Consider the following 13062-nt stretch of genomic DNA (forward strand, 5'->3'; position numbering starts at 1 on the left):
CGTACTGTCTTAGCTCCCTACTATGGCTGCCATGACTCATCACGAAAATTCACCGGCTGAAGTTGGTCATTTGCAAAACCAAGGATCGGACGTTTTCTGATATTCATTCTGTAAGAATCAGGGTGACTGGTTTTACTTTACTCATTCTAAATTGTATTTACTCGATAAAGCATAATCTTAGGTAGGCTGCTACACCTTGGTCATAAGCATTCTATACCTACCAGTTTCTTTAACAACGTAACGTAACATCCCGAAACAACAAGAGCCGTATAATTCTATTGCTAACAATTTTTGCAAAATATCTTGGTTTCTATCAATGCTAACTGAATAGCGGGATTTATCATTTTACGAATTCTAAATCTTCAAAGCGTTTTATGCTAAAATGACAAAAGTGATGAAAGAATCACTACGCTTACTGCACATTGTTCAAACACAACTCCCGCCACTTTTACAACCAACCACAAGAAATACTGTGACTGGTCGGTTCTTCTGGGGGTTGTCATTGGCTGAAATAAAGATTTGACTCTTAATGAAACACTAACGACAACGATGTAAATTTACCTAGTTCCTTGTTACCTTTACTTAATACATTTCCTTTTTTAACTCAATTAAATCAAAAAGAAACTGATTGCTTCTTCAGTACTTCAGACTTGACCATTTCTTCTTAGAGCGTGGCTTAACTGAAACCGCCGCACACACGTCCTCGACCATTGAGTATTTTGCTCCATCGTACTTCGATTCGTCCAACAGTCCGAGGTACAACTAAAAAATTCACATAAAACAAGAACATCATTTTCTAATCTCTTTTAATTCAATTCCGGTCAACACGACTAGATATTTCCGCCAGGATGGTATTAATAAATAGTTGAAAGAGTCATCATTGGGTCAAGACAACTGTTCAAGTAAGAACTGGTGGAAATAGCTTTTTTTCTTCAGCTATATAGCTCTTCAATTTACTGACGCTAGTTCTGGAATGCACTACCTGTAACTACTAAACAAATTACATCCTTGTTTAGATTTCATAAAAATATTAAGAGTGTATTAATGACTGATTGTTACATTAGTTTTCCTCCCTGATTATTTTTCTCCAATATTTATTATTAGGAAGCAATACTTTTAACCTAATTAATAATTATGTCTGATGATCGCGTAAGCGTGAGACTCAGAGTCACATGCAGAAAAAGTTATGTGTTATTGATTAGTTCAATCTTCAGATATACTACGCTCTGCGAACGCATCGAGCACTCTACCGCAAGGATATACTAAATATATATATATATATATATATATATATATATATATTATAGAGAAGGTTAATTTGGGAACCGAAATCAACGCAACTAAGTAAGCAAGTGAAAATGTGCTCAACCAGGAATCGAACCTGGGTCTCCAGATTCCCGGCTGGATGCCACTTCGCCATAGCAACAACCACAATATCAACACCAAGACAACACATACACAACTGTGGCCTCATAAGGGCTATTTCCGAGGAGACAATTTCAAACATTCTCTGCAATCAGGATCACGTCACTACTCCTCGGTCGATCAGCGATGCATGGCCAAATCCCCTTACAAATTTTAAGTACAGTAAGGTAGGGAGGGGATATATTAGTAATTGATTGCCTTATTTACTACCGATCACCAGCCTATTCCCGTTTGGATTTATCATTATTATTATTATTATTATTATTATTATTATTATTATTAAACCAATCACTAAGCGTAGCACTTGCAATCGCGTAATTACTTACGAAAGTCATTTGAAAACTGCTCTACTAGAATGTCTTTATCGTTCATGAATAGAGATGTGAAAAAACGAAAAAAAGTGTTGCGTCAGATTGGCATTTTAAAGCAAATCTCGATAATTACCTCTTTTTCGATGAGAGAAAGCAAATCTTTACGAATATTTTCAAAGTTTGGACGAAAGTCAGGATTTTCTTGCCAGCACCTCTCCATGAAGTGATACCTGGGAACAAACAGCTTAACGTTATCTTAGTCTTAACCCCTGTCCACTCATCTCACGTTGATTGACGAGAATTATAGAAGCAGTAACTCTAGATAATTGATAACTCGATCTCATCTTTCTGTTTAAAATATCATCACTTCAAACAAATATCACAAGCGTTGCTGTTTTTAGGCGACGGGGCGACTATAAAGAATAAGTTTCTGAAAAACAACAGAGTGTTAGACATCGTTTGTTTATATAAACATATATAAAGGATATTACATAGCGGCGCGAAGATACAAACTTTATTTTGGGTGGTAAAAACAATATTTTATTACATCTACCTATATTGAGATGATTTTTGTGGCACCTATTCGGCTACATTATGGTTTGTGTACTGTGCAATATTTACAGAAAAGGACAAACGCTTGAAATATCGAAAAGTACCCGTTTTTTCTTTTCATTTTCCTTGCAGAAAGCAGGGCACACAGAGAAGGGCATTTCGATGGAGACACTTCTTAGCACAATAATTATTTGTTTTACTTAGGACGTCAGGCCATGTGGGTGCCCAGAGACCCGAGACAAAGAAAGCTGGACAAGTTGATATACAATCTAACCCTTCTGCATTAATTAACGATCTATTCTAAAATAATGAAGGGGGTAGTTTCTAAAGAAACTGTGGTGCTGCGTCGGTGGGGAAGTAGTACATTCGAAAAGATTCTACCAGTCTCGGGATCATTTTTGAGTAATTTAAAATTATTAAGAATGATACTTTTGACCGCGTGATTATGAGGATAGAAAGTGAGGGTGAATGGAATTCTGTCATTCTTATCTTTTTGTGACGTTTGTAGTGATGACTGTCGATCAAATTGTTGGGCGCGATGATGGCACGCTTTGACCACAGAGACAGGATAGCCACGTTTTTCGAAGAACTGGCACATCTCCTCGGATTTGCTAGAAAAATCTGAGTCATCACTACATAGACGTCGAAGTCTAAGAAATTGAGAATAAGGAATGGAGTTCTTGACATGTGATGGATGTGCTGATGAATACAACAAATAACTGTGAGAATCTGTAGGTTTGTAGTGCACACTGGTACATAGCGCGTTGCCACTAATAGAAACTTTGATATCTAGGAAAGCCAATAAAGTTTCCGAAATTTCCCAGATATATTTATTTCATCCAGCACAGAAGAACTCGATCATTTTATAACCTCCGTCAATTCTTTTCATCCGGCTCTTAAATATACCTGGGAAATTTCGGAAACTTCATTGGCTTTCCTAGATATCAAAGTTTCTATTAGTGGCAAATTAAATTACTCAAAAATTATCCCGAGACTGGTAGAATCTTTTCGCAACCTCCACTTATTTCATTCAAACGCGACAAAAACGTAGGCAACTTTTTAGTTAGAAGCGCGCTCAAAACTAACGAGTAAGCCGGTACTTTCAAATGCGCGCGCTCACGATGCAAAACTTGTCTTTTCATTGTTAACACTAGAAAGATATCAGGACCTAAGCGATCTGTTAAGATCACCGATCGTTTCACATGTACCTCCGCAAATGTCATTTATTGCATAACCTGTACGTTATGCAATAAATTATACATTGGCGAGACAGGTAGACGACTAGGTGACCGATTCCGCGAACACCTTCGCGATGTTGAGAAGAATGACAAAGATGCATCTAAGCCAGTCGCTCGTCATTTTAATCTCTCTAACCACTCCATAAAACACATGGCTATCTGCGGCCTTTCCCTACCTCTAGGTACGACGGAAAGCCGCAAGAATCTAGAACAAAAATTCATCTTCCAAATCAGCACCCTTAATCCTCACGGTATTAACGAACGCTTTTCATTTAACTAATATATTCCTATTTTTTACGTTGCCGTGTTACCACCAATAGCGTAGCTCCTACTCTACTATAAAAACTACACGTAACCCATAATTCCTCGATTCGCTCTTAGGAAGGGCTAACGCTCGAAACGTCAGCTTTTAGAATCTCTGTACAGTGGCCAATTTACATTATCAACTCCGTTGATAAAACCAAATTTTTGTATTCTAAAATAAGCCTATACTTTTTATGTGGGAAAACACATGATCGCTGAGCTCGTGAGTAAAAACCAGGGATTTCGTTATTACGCAATTAGTGCAAAAAGAGCAGCCATCTTGGATCATTTTGGATCCGCCATGTTGGGTTTTCATTTCTATTACTGGACGCCCCGAAAGCTTCCAAAGTTCAATGGTCTTTATTGAGGTCAATGCGTGGTTGAGCATCTGCACTTGAAATGGAAACGGAGGTCATAGACGGAATTCGTGAAAAAGGCACTCGCACTTTTTTATTTCCCATTGATGCATTTATCAGTCAACATTTGCTTCCCTACAATTTCAAGTAAATGTTATTATTTGTGACCTGATTGCTCGACATAAGTGAAGGTGGCCCAAGCTCTACGATTCGCGCGTGACGTAATTTGAACATCATATCAACATGACCATTAATTTGCATAATAGCGAAATTATAAGGGTTTGTATGGGAAAAAATGTATTGAATTGGATGGCAAAATTACGAGTGATTTTTCAATAAAATTTTCTTGCTTAAAATATGTATTTCTTTTTGTGCCGTAGGGTCTTTCCCGTCACTCCGGACCCCTGCTAAGTATTGTCTTTGTACCTAGAGACGTCTGAGCGTATCTTTGGCAGGTTTTAGGGGGTAGTTCACTAGGTAACAGAAATGTGTTGATGTTATCGGGTGGACACAGTAAAATATTTAATTAACCTGCAATGGCATCGAAATCGAACACGAATGGCGTTTTAGTGGATCTCTAAGAAAAATATACCCTGATGAAGCTTGAGGATGGAAGGTCAATTCGATAAGCAAGACAGACAGTGAAAAATAAACATCTGGAATCTTCAATGCGACGAATAATGGACTTCGACAGCAATTTCATCTTTCGATCATTGAAGGAATCGAACCCATTGAATGCATCTACGTTATCTCTTTTGTCTGGCTATTTACATTCATGCACTTAACTCTGCACTAATTCTTGACATTCAAGAATTATTTGAAAGAAAGCTTGTCTATTTTATGCTTTATTATTAAAGGAAAAGGTTCTTTAGAAAATGATTTCATCCTGAACTCCGGTGAGCAATCTATTTAGTTGCCTATGGGCTTTGAAACGGAGTCTGTTGCTTGAAATAGCAAGGGGTTTTTTCGCCTCTAATAGCAAATATGTGGCTTCTTTCAATAAAGGTTTTGGCGGGAGAAGGGTTTGCGTTTTTTTTTTTAATCTTCTGTCTTTGTGGATAAATCGTGTTCTGTAAATATTAACTAATTTGCATGCGTGGGTTGAAATTTGATTTAAAAAAGTCCAAAAACGGAGACAAGAAATTTACTCTGTTGTTCGAACAAAGGAAATGTTGTTTCGATTCCGGATGGATAATTTGTTAGGGCGTTTGACGATAACAAAAACAATAACAATAATTTTATTACTCGCAAAAAATAAAATTTACAAATAGCTAATTTGTTAATCTAGTGGGGGCAAGACAAAGAAAAAGCGATATTAAACACATATTACAAAATGAATAGAAAATATAACAACAATCAGAAAGAAACACTGGTAATTTTCGCCACAGTTACATATCAATTTCTAATACAGTAGTTTGTTCTTTAAACTAAACTAAAATTACAACCAGAGGCATATATATGTATTGCATACGTTTCAAAATCATCAGGAATGGAATGGGAATGAGAATGAGTACGAAAAGTTGAGGAGGACAAACACGTACCATAGGCAATCACAGAGCGTCTAGTTTTTAGATATTTTGTGGTTAAGACCGGAAATTTTAATTTTAGTAATGCTTATCCAATCAGATTACAGCTCGTTCTTGGAGCTGCGCAGTTAGAAATCGAACGATCAGAGAGAAAAGAGCCCTGGATATTTGAAAACTTTACAAAAATACGCAAATTACCAAAACGAAATTAATGCTGCCCCTCAATTACAAACACTTCCGAAAACATGACAGTTATTGGAGCGATCGCAGATGCCGTTAAGCAAATGGCAAAAGGTTTAGCTGGAGAGCTTTGAGACAGCGCAATTGTCAGGGCTTAGAAAGATTGTCTGTGTCCTCATGAGATGGAGCACGTAAGAAGTATGCCAGCTCGAAAAAGGTGTTTAATTATAGGATGTCGAAGTATGAGGAAGATAACCATGAACAGCTTCAGTGTTCCCGAAAAGCCATGCCAAAGGGATGCTGGTGGACGGACCAGGTAAAGACCTGCAAAGCTATGGAATTTGCTAACAAAGGAAACCTTAAGGACGAACTCCTGTCTGAAATAAACAGCCACAAGCCTGTAAAGGATAATCCGAATAGTCTGACTCGCTATGCGAGAACGATATCTGAAGATTTGGGAGACACCTCGAGGCACCATTTTTCATGCCAAGACTCCTGTCGGAACTTGAACCCCGAGATAAGGCAGACTTCGGTAGAGAGATGCACTGTGAAAAGAAATAAGAAAACGTGACCAATCTGATTAACGGGCTCCACCATGAGGCAACACTTCGATCGAAAGGAAAGAGTACTGATGATGGTAACGGTGGGCAAAGAGAGTGTGGTGGTCGAGAGCCCTACCATGGGTGGACGGATCAACATGCGAACGACACTAGCATTGCAAACGACAAAATAAGAACATCTCGCTTCCTTCCCTGTATATCAAGGGTCAACTGTCAACCAAAGATGGGAGATAGTTAAACTGAAGAGAAGATGTCGGAAGTACGTAAGAGCGTCACATCACAGTAATTACTGCAAAAGAGCTGACGGTAATATATAATTTTAGCCAAGCCTAAAAGCGGAGCTCCCAATGCCTAAAGGGTTAGTGAAAATAAAAGGTTTGGAATTGTCTGCGTTTTGATCTTTCCGGTTGCTGCTTTAATAATACAATTATTTTCTTTGCTTTCTGCTATAGAAAAATTCATTGCCTAAGTAGTGAATTCCCCAGTACATTTTACGCTAAAAACCGATATCGCATGGATCACGAAGCCATGAGTACGATATTGGTTTTTCGACAAAAATTTTGGCAATGAATTTTTCTTGAATCTAACCTCATGAGTTTAGAAAACAATCACACCCTAAGCTGTAAATAGCCAGCAAATAGGAATCACGCTAAAATTAGAAGTCATAAAGAAAAACTTGTAAGTTCAAGGTCAAAAAAGAGTTTTAATGATGTACTTTATTCCACGTTATTTCTGAAAACGAGATCATTCACATTTCGATGTATTTCATTGAAACAAGCCAGGTTGGCTTGGAACAAGACTCGGCAAAATACGGCAGTGCAACCAAGAAAGGACGAACTTCAAACAAGGTCCGCTCCAACGCTTAAATAACGTTTAGGTGCTATAAACAAACTTCTGAAAGCACAAGCTAGTGAATTTTCCCCCTAATTTTACGAAAACTCATTGCAATTACGTGTTTATGACATAAGGGCAAGTTTTTTTTGTCACTGTCGAGGCACACCGAAAACCAGTTGGGCAAACGGATTATTATTCGCTTGCATGATAGCAAAACAAACAAAAGAGTACAGATAATCGTTATTTAATTCCATTTGAGTATACGAACAAGAAGTGATTTCGAAAAACATTTGACTATAAAAAATTGCGATAAAACATTTCTTAAAATCATTTTAAGATTAAAAAATTGCTAAAAGATTTGCAAAAAAGCGACGACGTTTCGACGTTAACTAAACGTCATTATCAAGTTAAAATATTTGAGTAAGTTTAGGTCTATAAATACTAAAAATAACAATAGCTGATTAAAAGCTGTAACATGAGTAAATAATAAAAATTAAAGAAAATATTGAACAAAAAGTTTCGCACGTATGGAGTCCGTCTGAGTATTTAAATTAGGCTTTAGATTCTTGATGAAGAGCATTTCAAATAATATCTCATCAGCGAAGGCAAAGGCATCAGTGATTGTATAATCATTTAGAGAAAGCGGCTTCAGCTTTTGTTCAAGCCATTTAGCAAGATTGTAATTGTAAGTTCCGGTTGCTGATAAAATAGGCCTCATACTTAGTGTGGTTTTGTGAGTCTTAGGTAAGCCATAAAGATGAGCGAGCCTGGAACTCTTAGGCGAAAGTGAATTGACAATTTCTTCACGCAGAATTTGATTTAAAGTTTCGTGCAACTCTTTCTCTTTCTGAAGGAGCGGGTGGAAATGTTTAGGTGGTCGTCCACGCATTTTAGGTCGTTTGTCATCGACATGAGTAAATTTAGAGGTGTTGTCGACTGAAGCAGCGCTTAGTAGGCGGATGTATTCGGGTTTGTCCATCACTACAACCCGAGAACCTTTATCGGGCTTAGTGATAACGATGTCGTCACGTTTCTTTAAGCGATTGAGAGCTTTGACAAGAGCCTTAGGTGGATTAGGGCTTGTACGCTGAATGTAGTTCAAAGCGATTGAACGTAACGTTGAGCTTGCCAGTTCCTTTTCATCTGCATCTTTCAATAGGGGCTCTATTCTCCAATACGTCTTCTCAAAGCTGGCTTGAATTTCAATGGGTGAAACTTTTTGAGGTAGAGAAAACTTCAATCCTCTGCAAAGGATAAGTTTTTCAAAGAACGAAAGGCGGTATAACGACATGTTGTTTATGTGTTCGTTGACATCAAACTTCTTTGAGATCAAGCGTGAGATCTTGTTGACATGAAATTTCATCATTTCGATGTACTGATTGTTGCGAAGAATACTTAGCGTCCGTATCCGTACCCACACTACGAGTGAAACTGACATATTGGTCTCTTACGACGTCACAGCTCTTTTTACAAATGTACCTTTGGATGAGACCATCAAAATCTTGGTCAATAAAGCCTTTACTGATGATTGGTTCAACAAAACCTATGGCCTTAATCTGCAACAGGATAGCTTGCCAGACTACTAGAAATTGCCACAACCAATCAGCTTTTCCAGTTTAATGGTCAACTTTACCAACAGACAGATGGTGCGGCTATGGGCTCGCCCCTTGGTCCTCTAATGGCTAATGTCTTCATGTGTCATCTTGAAGAAAAGCTTACACGCGATGGCTTGATGCCCCAATTGTACAAGAGGTACGTCGATGATACCCTGGCTAGAATGCCTAGTGCTGTTGCTGCTGCTGAGTTTCTTAGTACCCTGAATGGCCTACACCCCAGTTTAACATTTACGATGGAGCTTCCTGTGGATAACAAGATCCCTTTTATCGGCATTGAAATCGTCAAGAACGGAACTAAACTTGAAACTCAAGTTTACAGAAAACCAACAAACACTGGATTGCTCCTACACTTCCAAAGTCACACGGATAAACGCTATAAAGACAATTTATTAAAAACAATGATACATCGTGCCCATGCCTTGTCGTCTACAACACGGTTATGTCCCGGAACATGGCGGCGTACGGTAGTTCCACAGATAGTCAAGAGAGTTTAGTCAAGAGAGTTTAGACATTTCTAGGCATGGAAATGATTCCCCACCTTCTTCTTTACCCACGCTGGATAAGGACTACAATCTTATAGGTCATTTAAAGGCGAACAAAACCAAGTTCTCGTGGTTAGGATCATTTGAACAACTCCTTCAGTTCGCTGAAGAACAACTTGGTTTGAATCGCGAATCAATGAAGGTGTCCGAGAATGAAACTAAGAAGACTATTAAGACAGAGCAAGTTATCCTCAACTGGTTTTACTCGACAGGAACATTACAAGTTCAAGGTCCACAAGCGGCTAACTTTAAAGGTCTTTCAACTGAATTACTGGGCGCTGAAAGCAACAACGAAAACGCGGTTCATCGCCCTTCCCAGCATAATGCCAGTTCACAAGAAGCCAACTTGACGTTCGCCGACAACCCGGAGACGGAGCGTTTTCCCCATGAAACTGTGCCTTTCTCTGTTTTCACTGAGGAAATAAAGAACATCTGGTCCGAAAGCAAAGCCATCCGCGAAAAATTGTTGAACTTCATAAGCTCAAAGAAAACGAAAAGGAAAGAAATGGTAATCAAGAAATTCACACCTTGCAACAAAAGAATCAAGATCTACAGAATGAAATTTGCATGTTGAAAGACCAGCTCAGAGAGCAAAACAACGTGCTTAAAAATATCTCCGAGGAGAGAGATTCTTTCAGAACCGCTCTTCAAATCATGACGAAAGAAATAAATGCTCATAAGGAGAAAGATCTTCCATCTCAACCTGTCTCTGCTGACCCTGACGCTGAACAAGGCGGTTGGTCAACTCAACAAAATACGCGGCGTAACAGAAGAAGCTCGAGGAGCACCCAGTCGTCATCAAATGCAGACGATTCACATTCTGGTGCTAATAACAACAACGAGCATGCAAGAAAACCAGTAACCGTTATTGCAGGTGACTCGATCATCCAACATATTCGTGGCTGGAGCATTTCTAGAAGCAACAAGGTGGTCGTCAAGTCTTTTCCAGGAGCAACCACTGAGGATATTGAAGACTTCGTTAAACCTCTTCTAAGAAAGAAACCTGATAATGTTGTCCTTCATATCGGAACAAACGACCTAAATACCCAGGAACCTAGACTTACAGCGGAAGGCATTGTCAAGTTGGCTCTTCAAATTGAAGGTGACGCACCAGAAACCAATTTGGCAATATCGGGATTGATCGCCAGAGCGGATGATAAAGCCGGGAAAGTCTCAAGTGTGAACAAAATTCTCAAGAAGTTCTGCATAACAACATTAATCAAACTCACTTAAATCGGGGCGGGTTACATCTGTCTAAGTCAGGATCTGCCCTTTTAGCACAGAATTTTTGTAAACATATAGATTAGGTCTTTGCCGTTTGGGAGCCCGATCAGTCTCCTGATCCTACGAGATCTACAGATTTCCTGGATTTTGGACAATCTTCACAAAACACTTACGGTAAGTCAGCTTTTGAACGTGGTTTGGTTATGGCATGTTTAAACATAAATAGCTTAGTATCTCACATCGATGATTTACGTATCTTTATGAGTCAGTCCAAGGGAATTGATATTTTAGCTATAAACGAAACGAAACTCGACTCAACCATTAAAGATAACGAAGTACATTTATCTGGTTATGACGTAATTCGCAAAGACCGTGAAAATAATGGTAGGTATGGTGGTGGTGTCTGTATTTACGTTCGAAGTAGAGATATGTCCAGGTTTGCACCTAATTAGATGCACGCGGATTTCAATAAGCGTCATGAAGTGTCCCCTTGCTCTTCTCGCCAACTTCAACATCACTTGTGTCTCAGAATACAGACAATTTATGTCACAAAGTGTCCCCCAAATGCTGCTCTTTAAGTAAAGATTAACTGCTGCATTTACCCAAAGCTAAAAATAACGCTAACCTTTACCCTTACCTTATTGTTGAAAATAGGTAGCAAATGCTTAGACTTAAGGGGACACTTTGTGTTGGATGTCAAAATTGGGCGTGCATCTAATTAGGTGCAAACGTGGACAAAAGTGTCGAAGTAATATCAATTTTCAAATCCGTGCTGACCTCAGTCCGAGTGATATTGACTGCCTTACTATTGAGATCTCGAGACTTCGATCAAAGCCGTTCCTTGTGTCTACTTGGTAATAATAATAATAATAATAATATATATTTAGCTTTACAAAATTCTCAAAGCTTTACAATCTTACAATCTTACATTCAAATCTTACATTCAAATTACATGCAGTATGAGAAACTCTAAAATTACAATATATTTGTAAAGAAAAACAAGAAAATCTATTTCCTGTATAATAATGCAAATAAGGTTTATACACTATACATAATAATAATAGTAATCTCTATAAACTATATATAATATGATCTCTATACTCTATAGCACTGGCGGAACAGGTGTGTTTTAACTTTACTCTTAAAAATATCGAGTGATTCAGAATTCTTAATTTCTACTGGTAGTGCATTCCAAAGTTTAGGGGCACTGGCAGCAAACGATCTGCCCCCATAAAGCTTAGTTTTAGTTTTAGGTACAACAAGAAGCATTTGACTGGAAGATGTAAGTGCACGAGAAGGCTTATACAAAGTCAATAGTTCAGAAATGTAATCGGGAGCTTGATTGTTAAGAGCTTTATAAGTTAGCATCAAAATCTTAAAGTCAATTCTGAACTTTACAGGCAACCAGTGTAGTTGCTGTAATATGGGTGACATATGTTCATTCTTTGCAGCACCAACAATAAGCCTCGCTGCAGCATTCTGCACGCGCTGGAGCTTTGAGATTTCCTTATCTGGAAGACCTGTTAGTAAACTATTACAGGAATCAAGAGTCGATGAAATGAACGCGTGCACAAGTCTTTCACAATTATCACGGTCTAAATATTTTCTAATCCTACAAATCTTAGTAATGAAAAAGAATGCGGACTTGCATACACTGTTAACATGTTTAGACAACGTCAGATGTGAGTCAACAAGCACTCCGAGATCTCGGGCAGCTGGTGTTAGCGATATAGTATAACCACCAACATCAATACCAGGAAGAGTAATGCTTTGGAAACAAGAGCATAGATGAATTACTTCCGTCTTGTCGGGGTTGCATGCCAAACCATTAGAGGTGCACCAGATGAGAATGTCCTTCACACAAGCTTCAAACTTAGATAGAACGGCAGGACGATTATCCGACGAGCCCAAGGACACATATAACTGTGTATCATCTGCGTAACTCATTACATTGAAACCATGGGCTTGTACCACATTCTCCAGAGGGGCAAAGAACAAAGAAAACAAAAATGGCCCCAGGACAGATCCTTGAGGAACACCATACTGAAGAGGATAATCGGCTGATCTGACATCCGCAATTAGTACTTGCTGGGATCTACCAATCAGGTATGATCTAAACCAGTTTAACACCTTCTCATCAAATCCATAACGGTGTTCCAAACGACTAAGTAAAACAGAATGTTCAATGGTGTCAAACGCCGCCGATAAATCTAGAAGAACAAGTACAACATCCCGGTGGTTGTCAATAGCAACAAGGATGTCGTTAAACACTCGTAATAACGTAGTTTCTGTGCTGTGGAAACATCGATACGCAGACTGAAACTTGGCTAAAAGCCCATTGGGTATAAGATAGTTCAGCGTTTGCGTAGCGGCCACACGTTCGAGCATCTTCGAT

The 13062-nt window shown here is 38.6% G+C and overlaps 1 protein-coding gene and 1 pseudogene across 1 annotated transcript in view; one reads left to right on the forward strand and one right to left on the reverse strand.

Annotated features, from left to right (window-relative positions):
* Positions 1–599: 599 nt before the first annotated feature.
* The window catches only part of LOC137988756 (tyrosine kinase receptor Cad96Ca-like), a 46077-nt gene continuing 33614 nt past the window's right edge, over positions 600–13062 (reverse strand). Inside the window, exons 8-9 of the mRNA XM_068834716.1 lie at positions 1870–1966; positions 600–762 (exon numbers count right to left, since the gene is read on the reverse strand). Of these exons, the coding sequence (XP_068690817.1) occupies positions 637–762; positions 1870–1966 (223 nt within the window). The 3' untranslated portion in view covers positions 600–636. The remainder of the gene's footprint in view (positions 763–1869; positions 1967–13062) is intronic.
* LOC137988746 (uncharacterized) overlaps positions 6134–13062 on the forward strand; it is an 11660-nt pseudogene continuing 4731 nt past the window's right edge.

Source organism: Montipora foliosa, unplaced genomic scaffold, assembly GCF_036669935.1.
Source record: "Montipora foliosa isolate CH-2021 unplaced genomic scaffold, ASM3666993v2 scaffold_426, whole genome shotgun sequence".
NCBI classification, from domain to species: Eukaryota; Metazoa; Cnidaria; class Anthozoa; order Scleractinia; family Acroporidae; genus Montipora; species Montipora foliosa.